The following is a 13,529-nucleotide window of genomic DNA, read 5'->3' as shown; positions in this document are numbered from 1 at the left end:
AAAGTAATTGGCATGAACATAAGCAAAAAAATATAAACATATAAAAATTACAATATCGAATAACTATACATCTGTTTCTTGCTCAGTTTCTTGCCGGTAATAATGTACCAAATTACACAAATAATTACATATATATACTATGTACATCCAATTAAAGTATACAACTCTTCACATTCTCATAAATATATTTAATCGTTTATATTAAAGAGCAACACATAAAGCATATAATGTAACAAAATAAAAACTTATCAAACCATTCATATTTTTAAACTCCTTAAATTCACATAAATGAATTGTGAATTACATACAACGTGTAAGAGTATCTTCAAATGACTCTTTATATGACCAAAACTCTTTATTATAAAGAGTTTATCCATAAAAACAAGAGTCGAACAAACTCTTTATCTTTAAAATATAAATTAAAGAGTGAGTTTGACTCTATACATTAGATAATCAAATTTCACTTTCTATCCTAATTTTAATCAATAAACTACAAGTTTCTATACATTTTATTTATTAATTTTCTCTCCCATTAAGTCTTTTTCTTGAAAATAAAGAGCATCTTCATTAAATTTAAAGAATCCATTTGATTTAAATAAAAATTTTGTTCTTTATATTTATAAATTAATGAAGATGCTCTTTAAAATAAAGAACACCATTGGAGATGCTCTAAGACCCCTTACATTCTCATAAATTTATAAACAATCAATAACGTTACGTGTATAAGGTTATGTAAATGTAAATGACAATTTTTATTGTCAATGTGAAACAAACTATAATCAATAAAGTTATTAATATCTGTCATTAATAACAAACAATATCAAACACCAATTACATGAAGCCACATATACTATAAAATACAAGTCATCGATCTATTCCACATCATCACCAGTAACATCTAGCCAAATGTAAACAATCCACATCATCACCAATCAAATACAGCTATGTGTCGGGCAATATGCAAATATGTCAAAATGAAAGAATCTAGCTCCTCAAAATGGTAATTATATTGATTCTTGTATTTTTTTTGGTTGGACGCCTGGACCTAACCCTTCCTTTTTCGAGCAACTTAACAGTGGAGCAAGTCAAAGGGCTTATTTAATTTTGGAAAATGTTACAGCTACAACTTTTTCTCACAAATTTCTTCTCACAACCTCCTTGTGACAGCTCGTAATAGGTTTTATTTGAGTCTCACCTGATAAATTGCGTCTGACCAATAGTGAGCTACCACGTCTGGGTTATAAGAGAAAGTTTGTGAGAAGATGTTGTGGGTGTAGCATTACTCTTTAATTTTACCCTAAAAAACTGTTGATGATCAATTTTTTAATTTTTATTTTGCAAGTTTGCCCTTGTTCGATCGTGGGTTGGGGGGGGTTGATTTAATTTCACAATTCAATGGGCTCATTTAAAAACACTTTTTGGACTGTTGATCAAGTAACTCGGCCCAGAACTCAAAAGTGCCACGTAGCTCCTCTATTAAAAAAAAAAAAAAAAAAAAAAAAACTTATTTATATAAACAACCCTGGGATTTTTCAAACCACCAACGCCAAGAAAATTGCTCGGCCGGCGCCCCTCTAATTTCTTACAGTTTTGGTGTAATTTTTAGTTTTGAGGATTACTGCTACTATTGGAAACAAATGGAGAGTTTATTCGAGTATACCAAAAAGTTCAGTTAAGCTCGTTTCATAGTCGGTGGTTTTCTTTTTCTGATTCTAGAGTTAAAATTATGGCCAAAAGAAAGAGCAGGAGCGAAACAAAGCAACGACAAGGTTCACGCAAGTGAGTAACATTTTCAAATAGGGTTCAAGTTTTGACTATTTTTCATCGATTGATACAAGAAAAAAATATTTTTTTTTATACTTTCAGTTTAGTTTTTAAAACTGAAATAATTGTTATAACACAAGCTGAACATGTGTTCACTTTGCTTCCGTTTGGTAGTTTGGAGGGTATTGATAGCAATGCAATGATTTTGCCGGCAAATAAATGTAACTTGAAGCACATGAATGAGGTATATTTAGCTCTATAATTTTACATTTCTTCTATCACGTTAGCAATTTTGTGTTTAAAATTTTCTTCTACAGGAGTTTGAAAAGGTTAAAGCAAAAGAAAATTCAAACCTCAGCAAAGCTCAGAAAAGAAAGTTAAAGAAGCTGGAGGTCAATTCTATTCTCTGCTTCCTTGTTTCAATTGTTTGGTTACCGTGATTATTATAATTGAACCGCTTTTAATTTCTGCAGGAGGAGAAGGAGAAAGCGTACATGTCTTTGAAAACCATGGAAAACTTAGAGTATGTCCTTTTTTTCTTTCTATTTTCCTCCACAAATTCTCTCTGTTATGTTCTTTTGTGAACTCAAAAGCACAATGAATGGTCAAGAAATACTTTGGAATTCAAACTTTCAGGAAATACAAGATCTCAACAGGCTTATATAATCTTTTGGAGGCTTCCAAAGATATGGGTAAGGTCTGTATGATGAACCACTGCAAGCTTTAAGATATTATAAAAGTAGGCTTGTGATTGTATTTGCTTAATTGGCATCTGATTGTGTAGGTTCAAACTAGGCTTGAAAAGAAAAGGAATGCTGTGCAATTTTCCAAGGCAGGTTTAGAAGATCTGCAAAACGACCAAGGTTGCAAGAGAAGGCGTGAAGGTGGTGCTTCTTGTGAAGCTGAACCTGTGTTGGACAAACCCCATCTTGGGCAGCCTATCAAAGCATATGACTTTGGGCAACCATTAATGGTTAACAAAGATGTGTTGGATGATGCCTCTGTTTCTATAGGTTCTTCTCAGGAGCCTTCAAATGGTGGATCTGTTGCTGCTCTATCCTGTGAAGAAGTTTCAAACAATGACAGCAGGACAAGTATGCTCCAAGACATTAGAAATTGTGCACCAACGTTATCTATTCATGATGGTGGAAGGAGTTCTAAGCCAATGGTATGCTTAAATGCTTAGATGTTGGAATGTCAAATGATAAACATATGCCTTTAATGATCAGAATATGGAAAAGGACTTATAATTTTATATGTTTCTTTCCGCATCAAATTTTGTAGGTTAACATTTACTTTGCATTTTGTGTCATGCATACTCTAATCCTATTTATTGCCTTTCATAAAATTGACTTAATTGAAGATGTGATAAATAAGTTGAAAGTAGATATTGATATTGAAAAACTATTATGTAGCAAATATTGTTCATCTCAACTAAAAATGTTGAGACATTGTGTTCTATTATATTGATTCTCTGATTTCTGACGCTGAACTATTATCTAAGATAGATAATTACATAGTCCGTTCCATGTGAAACTTTGATCAAAGCATTATTTCTATATCTTCTTATTACTTTTTTGTTATGTGCTGATTGGAGACTGGGGGTTTGACGCTCGGACAGGTTACATCAGATGAGAGCCTAAATGTAAACATCGGCAGGACTAGCAATCTTCCTGCTTCTTTGGAGAGACCTCCTATAGCTCCAACTGTGGTGCATGTATCGAGACCAAATGAGGTTGAAAACAAAAGGAAAGATCTTCCAATAGTTATGATGGAGCAGGAGATAATGGAAGCTGTAAATTACAACCCAACAGTTATTATATGTGGAGAGACAGGGTGTGGCAAGACCACACAAGTTCCTCAGGTAGGCTCATTTAATTTTTGGCCATAGGTTATTGCCAGGATTAAAAAACTATCTTTGTTTCCAGGAAACATAATTCTGCATTCTTTTTTTCTCCTTTCAGTTCCTTTATGAAGCTGGTTTTGGTTCTAACCAATGTAGCAATCGATGTGGTATTATTGGTGTGACTCAACCACGTCGTGTTGCTGTCCTTGCCACTGCAAAGCGAGTGGCATTTGAACTCGGTCTTCATCTAGGCAAAGAGGTTGGTTTTCAAGTTAGGCATGACAAGAAAATTGGTGACAATTGCTCCATCAAGTTTATGACCGACGGAATATTACTACGGGAACTTAAGGTTTTTCCTTTCTCTGGATAGTACATCTTACTTGTATGTGATAGTGTGAATGCTAAAGGAGTACGTATAAAGAATTATTAATTATGATGATTATTTTTTATTCTTAAGGTTTCTACATTTTTTTTATCATGTCTATTGTGCATTCATGTTTTCTCAATGTCTTTTACATCTTCCCTACTCCTTCATCTCTCCTCACTGAGGGAGGGGTTAATACAAATTCAAAATCATGTATGTGGATAGACCTTAGTTTGTAATAGTTATAAGGTAGGGAATTCACTGAATCATTTTGGAAATATGTTGTCCAAACTACGTTCTTTTTTGGTTGGAAGAACTATATTCATGGAAGTTTTTCCAGAAATCCTTATAGTTATAAGAATTTCTGTTCCAAAGCTATCTTTTGATCACGTGCTATGCTGTCTTTAATTGTCTCTATTTCTCAGGAATGTATGTGAATTGGTATTTGATAAGCAAATTTACTTCCATATGCTTGTTCAAATGGTTTCCTTGACAAATAACTTGTGGGTTGCAGTATGATGTTTTATTAAGGAAATACTCTGTCATAATTCTGGATGAAGCTCACGAGAGGAGCTTGAATACAGACATACTTATTGGAATGCTTTCTCGTATAATTCAACCTCGCCAGGTGAAGCCTGTCGTTGCCTTGTAGTGTAGAAAGCTTATGGCTATTGTGCTTTCACCTTTATCTTTAACATATGTCTTGTTGCACCTTGTGTGGCAGGCTCTATATGAGAAGCAGCAACAGTTGTTGCTTTCAGGACAATATTTAGACCCTAAAGATAAGATTTTTCCCCTAAAACTTATTCTGATGAGTGCTACCATGCGAGTGGAAGACTTCATTTGCGGAGGAAGGTTATTTCGTGATCCTCCTGTTATAGAAATTCCTAACAGACAGTATCCAGTGACTATACATTTCTCAAAGAGAACAGAAATTGTTGATTATATAGGCCAAGCCTACAAAAAAGTTATGTCAATTCACAAGAGGCTGCCACAAGGTGGCATACTTGTATTTGTCACGGGTCAAAGGGAGGTAGAATATTTATGTTGTAAGTTACGTAAAGCTTCGAAGGAGCTGATAGCAAATACTTCTAAAGGGAATATTGGTGATGAGGTCACTGCTGTCTCTGAAACAAACACTTTGGAAAGCATTAATATGAAGGAGATCAATGAAGCATTTGAGATTCAGGGAAACTCAACTGAGCAGCAGACTGACAGGTTTAGCTCTTATGATGAAGATCAGTTTAGTTTGCATGAAGATGAGTCGGATGCTTCTTATGATTCAGAAACTGAGAGCGAAACAGAAATTCTTGGTGAGGATGGAAATTTACTGGTGCAGGAACCCCCAAAGGATGATGATAATATTGTAGATGTATCAGGGAAGAACTGGAGTCTTGCTTCTCTTAAGGTGGCTTTTGAAGCTTTGGCTGACAAAAATGCATTAGACTCTAATGCTGAAAGAAACCAGACCACTCCTACTACACCAGAACAATGCTCTGAGCAATTCAATTCTGGTTTAGAGAAGATGGAAGTTGATAAAGGTTCCTATGGTATATTGCGTGTTCTGCCTCTTTATGCCATGCTGCCTGCTGCAGCACAGCTTCGTGTATTTGAAGAGATTAAGGAAGGAGAGCGGCTTGTTGTTGTTGCCACCAATGTGGCTGAAACATCCTTAACCATTCCAGGAATAAAGTATGTGGTTGATACTGGAAGAGAGAAAGTGAAGAAATTCAACTCAGCAAATGGCATGGAATCATATGAGGTACAATGGATAAGTAAGGCATCGGCTGCTCAACGTGCTGGACGAGCTGGAAGAACTGGGCCTGGCCACTGCTACCGCCTCTATTCATCTGCAGTTTTCAGTAACATACTTCCTGACTTCTCCTGTGCTGAAATATCTAAAGTACCCGTTGACAGCATGGTCCTTCTAATGAAATCCATGAATATTGATAAGGTGGGTTTTATGAGTATTTTCATCATTGAGCTACCACTTTGTGACATCTTTGATTTTTTTCTCTTTGGGGAAGTAGATAATTCTTTTTCTAGTAATGGTTGTATTTTGCACACATGACTAGGCAACAATATTTTGGAGTTTTTTATTGTTAGATCATGGTAGACATACTGTTGTTGGTTCTCTTTTGTCAAAGTTCGGTGTTAATGACAGCATTCATCATACATCTTTTCTTTTCACGGGGGTTGAGTGCTCTGATTTTTGTCAAAACTGTGATTCATTTCCTGACTACATTTCTGAATTGGGTCAGCACTAGGAATCTATCAAGTCATTTAATTTACCACTAAAGAAGTGTATCATGCAGAATGCTGCTCTTCTGGTGCTTGGCCTTTTGTTATTGGGTTGACAAGTGGAAATTAACATTTGTTTTCTTAGCATATATGCTTTTATCTGATAATGACAAAAATTTTGCACTGTTCCTCAAAGTTTTTGGTATATTGGTAACATAACTGGTTTACATTTAGTCTCTTTTGTTTTAAACTGAGTATCTTCCTTTACTAATGACAAAATTTTTGCACTGTTCCTCAAAGTTTTTGGTATATTGGTAACATAACTGGTTTACATTTAGTCTCTTTTGTTTTAAACTGAGTATCTTCCTTTACTAATTCTTTTCCTGTTTTGGGTGCCTATAGGTTGCGAATTTCCCGTTTCCAACTCCTCCTGAGGCTAGTGCTTTGGTTGAAGCAGAACGTTGTTTGAAGGCTCTTGAAGCTCTTGATAGCAATGGAAGACTGACAACTTTGGGGAAGGCCATGGCTCACTACCCGATGAGTCCCCGCCACTCCCGCATGCTCCTTACACTTATCCAAATTATGAAAGCAAAAGGTTGTGCTCGAGCAAATCTAGTTCTGGGATACGCAGCAGCGGCAGCAGCAGCTTTGAGCTTGTCAAATCCTTTTGTCATGCAGTTGGAAGGAAGTCAGAATAATAGAGATGACTTGAACCTCAATGAGGGCTCCAATATTCTGGAGAGTGAAAATATTATTCACAAGCGAGAAAAAATGAGGAAAAAGAAACTAAAAGAAGTGGCTAAAGTGTCCCGAGAAAAATTCTCCAATCCTACCAGTGATGCTTTGACTGTATCTTATGCCTTACAGTGTTTTGAACTTTCTAAAAGCCCAGTGGAATTCTGCAATGAAAATGCCTTGCACCTGAAAACCATGGAGGAAATGTCCAAGTTGAGAAAGCAACTTCTTCATTTGGTCTTTAATCAAAGTGGTAATTGTGGTCAGGATTTCTCATGGACTTATGGGACTCTGGAGGATGTAGAACACTCTTGGAGGATTTCCTCCAGTAAGAACATCCTTTTACAAAATGAGGAAGAACTCTTATGCCGAGCTATTTGTGCTGGCTGGGCTGACAGAGTTGCCAAACGTATTAGACCAAAAGCAAGATCATTGAAAGAAGATGGAAAAGTTAATGCAGTTCGGTATCAAGCCTGTATGGTTAAAGAAGATGTGTTTCTCCATCGTCGGTCATCTGTTGCTAGTTCAGCTCCTGAGTTCTTGGTGTACAGTGAATTGTTACAAACAAAACGACCGTACCTTCATGGAGCTACATGTGTGAAATCAGATTGGCTTGTTGAGCACGCTCGAGCATTGTGCAGTTTTTCAAGATCTCTCAGAACCTCCAAATCTTATTATGATTGTCAAACAGACCAAGTGTTTTATTGGGTCATTCCAATCTTTGGGCCTCATAATTGGGAGCTCCCATTGCATAGTTTACCATTTAGTAGTGATGACGGGCATCGTGTGGCAGTATTTGCTTGTGCTTTGCTTGAAGGCCGGGTCTTGCCATGCTTAAGATATGTCCAGGAATTCATGGCTGCCTCACCTAGTACAATTTTAAAGCCTGAGGAATCTGGTCAAAGAAGGGTTGGAAAACTTTTAAGTAAACTAAAAACCCGGTCAATTGACAGCTGTGCAATGTTAAAGAAGGCATGGGATGATGATTCTAGGGCTCTGCATTCAGAAATTCTGAACTGGTTTCAGAAGGGTTTCCACAATAAATTTGAAGAGCTTTGGTTAAAAATGCTTGCTGAAGTACATTTAGAGCCTCAAGAACGCTTTCCTAAAAAGGTGAAGGAAAAAAGGAAGAAGTAAAGTGTACCCATACTGGTATTAATCAACTGTTGGTGCAGTTTAAAGAACTTACTTACCGAGGAAAAATGTAGGATCCATCATTTAAAGTTACTAGTTGACTGGAGTACGTTCTTAAAGTAAGATGTTTGTGCGTTGAGGTAAACGCATGTGTATCTATGTTGTGCTTAGAATTCTGCGTTTTAATAGTAGTTGGCACTTGTTGAGGCAGAATCTTATTACGGTATAAATAGGGATTTTGTATAATTTAATTGTTTCTTGACTGGATCTTGTCAAAGTTGTTATAAGAAAAGTACTGGTGTTAGGTTTAATTGCGTGCATCAATTGATTTCTGGTATTATAATTTTGCGTGAAATTGGAAAGGGATGTAAAACGTAAGACAGCGTGGGACATGAAATGTCACATCTGCTGAATCGTTGATTTTGATGGCGGCGGCATGATGACTAAGCTCACCGGATACATTGAACATTGTGTGGTCACTTTTTACTAGTGTGGTTTTGTGACAAAGGAAAATAATTCTATGTAATATTTTTCATCCTTAACACTTGATTCAAAATCATGTGGTGAGAATAGGATATCAGCATAACATGCCCAAAACAACCTTTTTCCCTCCTCGTGATCCTGATATTATCTGTGTGCTTGTGATTTAACCCTTCTTTCATCACGTTTTTCATGGGTGGGAAATCATGTTTAGACTTTGAAGAGTATAAAAATATTTTGGAAAATAATACATTATCAAAGAATACGTACCGAATTCGTATACCGTAGTGTCATCTTAACTATCTATTAGTTATGAATTAATATTAATAGACGATCAGGATTACACAACATCATTCGATATATAAATTCAGTATACATTCTTTGGTTACTGTAGTATTGTTCAAATATTTTTAAGTAAAAAGTTATAAAGTATTCAAATGAATTATATAAGCAGGTAGTGCATTGAATCGAGCATTAACCAGTCGTAATCATCACCATCCTGAACAAGTTTTCTTAGGTTTTATAATGCCAGATGGAGACATTTTTTATCTAAATCCCGAATGGATTTCTCCTTATTTGTTGAAAGAATTGGACCCTACTTGCTATTCTAAGTTCAATGAATTTGTGTCCAATTTGAATTAAACACACGTGTGTCAGAATATTTTTTTAAAATCTATTGCATTTTCAATCCTCGCACGTGCAATGCAATTTCTCTTATAAGTTTTATTTCTAAAACTTTTCTTCTTCTTCTTCTTCTTCTTCTTCATGCTTGTCTCCCTCCACTTTCCTCATATGATAGTAAATACTACTGTACTTCTCTGCGGTCAACTTGAACAACAACTTCTCTTGGTGAGAGCTTAAAATGTAAGGCTCAGATTACTCACTCATTCCCGGTAATATTTCTGGCCGTCCACTTTACTCTTTTTAATCACCTTGGTAATAACATTTTCTGAAATTCATTAGCACTATTTATAAATTTCGTTTATTTTGAGTTTTAAAGGTTAACCAGATTTTAAAAATAATAGTCTGCTAATTTCGCTTTAAACATGCTGTGATTATGTGGATAAGCACCACTGCAGAGAAGCTTTTACGCATAATATATGATTGATCTTGGAGGTCTGGGGGTAAACTGTAAAATTAGTGTAGAGCGTGTGTCTGGTTAGTTAATGATGGTAGGAAAATTTTGTGAATTCGCTTTACAAGGTTTTGGTAGCTTCTTAGGCACGGTTTGTATTTTGATGAAAAATAGTTTCAAGTTAAATTTTTGCTTAAGAAGCAAGTTTGAGGATCAAGGACAGATCTTGTCTGATCTTTTCTTTGTAATCTAAAGCATATATCGGGATATTTTCTCGCGTGATTTTTAAGAATTAAGAGAAACCTAGACATTATGAAGAAGGTAAAACTATGATTTTGGTGAACAGCTTAAGACCCAGTTTTTGAAAGATACTGACATTGATGCAGAACATTGTTGGGAGAATATGTGCATAATTTGATTTGTGTGTATTTAATGAGGGGAAGGTGATACATAATGTGATATTTTTGCTTTGTATACTGGTGTATATGCTTGTAAAATGTCATCTCTTGTGTTTTATGGCATTGATACATGTTGATCTTCGGATCTAGCATTAGCCTGCTGTATAGTATATTTTGTAGTGATATATACTGTTATCATTATGTCATTATAGCCTTCTTTTTTTCTTTTTAATTCTCAGATCCATAAGGCAATTGTTCAATGGAGTCTTGTGATTGCATTGATACTCAATGGCCCCAGGATGAACTCCTGGTGAAATATCAGTATATCTCAGATGTATTGATTGCCCTTGCATATTTCTCCATTCCCCTGGAGCTTATATATTTCGTGCAGAAGTCAGCATTTTTCCCATACAGATGGGTGCTAATGCAGTTTGGTGCTTTTATTATTCTCTGTGGAGCAACCCACTTCATAAACTTGTGGACATTCTCTCTGCACTCCAAGGCCGTTGCTGTGGTGATGGCTGTTGCAAAGATTTCTTGTGCTCTTGTGTCATGTCTAACTGCTTTGCTACTTGTTTACATTATTCCTGATCTATTGAGTGTCAAAACTCGAGAACTATTCCTGAAGAACAGGGCCGAAGAGCTTGACCGGGAGATGGGCCTTATCCTTACTCAAGAAGAAACTGGAAGACATGTTAGAATGTTGACTCATGAAATTAGAAGCACACTCGATAGAGATACAATTTTAAGAACCACTCTTGTTGAGTTAGGTAGGACCTTAGGCTTGGAGGAATGTGCATTGTGGATGCCTTCTCGAACTAGTATCACTTTAGAACTTTCTCATACTCTAAACCACCAAATGCAAGTGTCTTCTGTGCCAATAAACCTTCCTATAATCAATGAAGTCTTTGGTACTGCTCGAGCAATGCGTTTACCCTATAACTGCCCACTGGCAAGGACCAGACCTCTTGTCGGAAGACACGGGCCGTCTGAGAGTGTTGCTGTCCGGGTACCTCTTTTACATCACTCAAATTTTCAAATCAGTGATTGGCTTGACTTCTCTGCAAAAAGCTATGCAGTCATGGTTCTGATCCTCCCTACTGACAGTGGTAGAAAATGGAGAGACCATGAGTTGGAACTTGTGGAAGTAGTTGCAGATCAGGTATATATCTCAATGATAATATCTAGATATGCTCCATTAATAATAATCGTCCACTCTATAAATTCTCTCATTTTGCATGTTGTTTCCTATTCTTGTTCAATTTTTCTTCCTTACATTTATTGCCTGCTACTCCCTTCTATAATGAAAAAGTTGAAGAAATACTAATAGAACATCTTCTTCAATGACTAATTATAATTCTTTAATCTTTATGAGGTTGCTGTTGCTCTTTCACATGCTGCTATACTGGAAGAATCTATGCGGGCCCGTGATCAGCTCAAGCAGAAGAATGATGCTTTAGATTTGGCTCGTCAAGAGGCAGAGAAGGCAATCCATGCTCGAAATGATTTCCGTGCTGTAATGAACCATGAAATGAGGACATTGATGCATGCAGTTATTGCATTGTCTTCACTTCTCTTAGAAACGGAACTAACTCCTGATCAAAGGGCTATGATAGAGACAGTTCTAAAGAGTAGTAACCTCTTGACAACACTTGTTGATGATGTTTTGGATCTTTCCCGACTTGAAGATGGTAGTCTAGAATTAGAAATTGGACCATTTAATCTTCATGGAGTTTTCAGAGAGGTAATTACTACTAATTCGGCACTAAAAATAAGCTTGCTCCTTTACAGTTCTCATAGGCATCTTAATTACATCATTTATTTTATGTATGTAATTGTAGGTCATTAATTTGATAAAACCTATTGCATCTGTAAAGAAGTTATCCATGAATATGATTATGGCACCGGATTTACCAACGTATTCGATTGGTGACAAGAAACGGCTCATGCAAACTATTTTGAACATTGTGGGTAACGCTGTAAAGTTTACAAAGGAGGGTTGTGTTTCGATTAAAGTGTCTGTTGCAAAACCAGATTCTTCAAGAGACTGGCGACCTGAATTTTACCCTGTGTCAAGCAATGGCCACTTCTACCTACAAGTACAGGTAGTTGACTACTGCATTTAACTTCACTAAGCTTGTTTCATTTGAGTTTCCTGTCTTTTGCTCTCTCCGGGTTGTACCTTATAAAGTTCAAGGTACTCTTCCTAAGATTTGCTGTTTAAAATTTGAGAGCTTTCGAAGTCATATGGGTAAGTTGAGGTGCTCATATAAAGTATGGGCTTGTGGGTGTGACCGTGTGATTCATTTGGCTAGTCTCTCTTCGTTCCCGCTTTGTAGAGATTGTTTGGGATTTCTCACTATTGCATGTCAGTTGTTTTTTGTTGACCCTGTTATCTCTGATAATGAACTGCAGGTTACTGATTCTGGCTGTGGTATTCCGCCACAAGATATTCCATTTGTCTTTACCAGATTTGTTCAATCTCGAAGTGGTTCCAACAGAAGTACAGGTGGAGCAGGACTCGGACTTGCCATTTGCAGAAGGTATACCGGAAGCTATGCATTTCAATACACTGCAAGGAGAACCATAGTGTAGAAGAAGTTGTCTAACTATTTACTCACAAAAAGAGTAAATACCAAGCAAAGTCATGCTTGCCTCATATTCGTAAATATTTCCTAACTTACGTTGCAAATAATTGAATCAGGTTTGTTAATCTCATGGGAGGGCACATTTGGATTGAGAGTGAGGGTCTCAACAAAGGTAGCACAGCAACATTTGTTGTCAAACTTGGGATATGCACCAAGCCGTTTGATTTATCCACACACCAAATTGTACCCAAAGGTCGAGTAAATCATGGAAGTGCAGATCTCACTAGGCAAAAACCGGTATTTCGAGATACTGATGTGGTGGCTTTGTCCAAAACACGATACCAAAGAAGCCTGTAGGTGGCAGTGACAGCAGCTGCAGCATTCAGGGACCCGCTTATTCAAGAAATGATTTTTCTTCATATACTACTATAAGCTGTGTCAGAGAAGTATGAATCCAATATTAACCGTGCAACCAAGAATCGGATTCCAATTACTACTATAGCTATAAATGATAATCGCATTCCATTTACTAGTATAGTCATAAATGATAAATGTTAAATGATGATATGCTGCCATTTGTTCTGGGTTAAGGTTTATTATAAGTTGCAAATTGATAAAATCTTTAACTAAAGCCATGTTCAGTATTTTTGATGAAAGTCACTTGATCACCAATTCACCACTGAACATGATCACCAAACACCAGAGTGGACGCCGTCACCAATTTCAATTTTAGTAAAGCAGGAATGAGCCACGTTTTGAAGGAAAAAACCGATAAATAAAAATTAAAATAAAACCAACCCATGTACCGACCCGTGACCGTGAAGCAAAGCAAAGACCCCGACATGTATAATTTCTGATACTGTTGCCAAAGTAACTCAAAAAAGGGCGAAAAAAGGTAATATCA

The 13,529-nt window shown here is 36.4% G+C and overlaps 2 protein-coding genes across 4 annotated transcripts; both read left to right on the top strand.

The window, feature by feature from the left end:
- The first annotated feature begins 1,533 nt into the window (after positions 1 to 1,533).
- LOC116146705 (ATP-dependent RNA helicase DEAH13) lies at positions 1,534 to 8,395 on the top strand. 2 transcript variants are annotated; one of them, XM_031432124.1, is made up of 11 exons: positions 1,534 to 1,779; positions 1,939 to 2,008; positions 2,082 to 2,156; positions 2,238 to 2,287; positions 2,401 to 2,461; positions 2,549 to 2,932; positions 3,362 to 3,628; positions 3,729 to 3,959; positions 4,489 to 4,602; positions 4,699 to 5,928; positions 6,618 to 8,395. In XM_031432124.1, the coding sequence occupies exons 1-11, from the start codon at positions 1,727 to 1,729 to the stop codon at positions 8,085 to 8,087; spliced, it is 4,005 nt and encodes a 1,334-aa protein (XP_031287984.1). In that variant the 5' UTR covers positions 1,534 to 1,726; the 3' UTR covers positions 8,088 to 8,395. The 2 variants fall into 2 exon arrangements, with proteins under 2 accessions (XP_031287984.1, XP_031287985.1); XM_031432125.1 differs by having other exon boundaries at positions 3,386 to 3,628; positions 6,618 to 8,087.
- Positions 8,396 to 9,336: 941 nt separating this feature from the next.
- LOC116146716 (ethylene response sensor 1-like) lies at positions 9,337 to 13,221 on the top strand. Of its 2 annotated transcripts, none has more exons than XM_031432138.1 (6): positions 9,337 to 9,457; positions 10,277 to 11,199; positions 11,413 to 11,781; positions 11,879 to 12,142; positions 12,453 to 12,580; positions 12,742 to 13,221. In XM_031432138.1, the coding sequence occupies exons 2-6, from the start codon at positions 10,297 to 10,299 to the stop codon at positions 12,980 to 12,982; spliced, it is 1,905 nt and encodes a 634-aa protein (XP_031287998.1). In that variant the 5' UTR covers positions 9,337 to 9,457; positions 10,277 to 10,296; the 3' UTR covers positions 12,983 to 13,221. The 2 variants fall into 2 exon arrangements, with proteins under 2 accessions (XP_031287998.1, XP_031287999.1); XM_031432139.1 differs by having other exon boundaries at positions 9,342 to 9,428.
- The last annotated feature ends 308 nt before the right edge of the window (positions 13,222 to 13,529 follow it).

The sequence above is a fragment of the Pistacia vera genome, unplaced genomic scaffold (assembly GCF_008641045.1).
Source record: "Pistacia vera cultivar Batoury unplaced genomic scaffold, PisVer_v2 Contig482, whole genome shotgun sequence".
Classification (NCBI taxonomy): Eukaryota; Viridiplantae; Streptophyta; class Magnoliopsida; order Sapindales; family Anacardiaceae; genus Pistacia; species Pistacia vera.
Note: the sequence above shows the minus strand (reverse complement) of the source record. Positions and strands in the feature narration are given on the sequence as shown.

Excerpts from the sequence above, each read along its gene's own strand:
- LOC116146705 (XM_031432124.1), top strand. The coding sequence starts at position 1,727 with ATGGCCAAAAGAAAGAGCAGGAGCGAAACAAAGCAACGACAAGGTTCA. Across the intron at positions 1,780-1,938 it reads CAACGACAAGGTTCACGCAA|TTTGGAGGGTATTGATAGCA; the intron begins GTGAGTAACATT and ends TCCGTTTGGTAG. Across the intron at positions 5,929-6,617 it reads AATCCATGAATATTGATAAG|GTTGCGAATTTCCCGTTTCC; the intron begins GTGGGTTTTATG and ends GGGTGCCTATAG.
- LOC116146716 (XM_031432138.1), top strand. The coding sequence starts at position 10,297 with ATGGAGTCTTGTGATTGCATTGATACTCAATGGCCCCAGGATGAACTC. Across the intron at positions 11,782-11,878 it reads TTCATGGAGTTTTCAGAGAG|GTCATTAATTTGATAAAACC; the intron begins GTAATTACTACT and ends ATGTAATTGTAG. Across the intron at positions 12,581-12,741 it reads GGACTTGCCATTTGCAGAAG|GTTTGTTAATCTCATGGGAG; the intron begins GTATACCGGAAG and ends TAATTGAATCAG.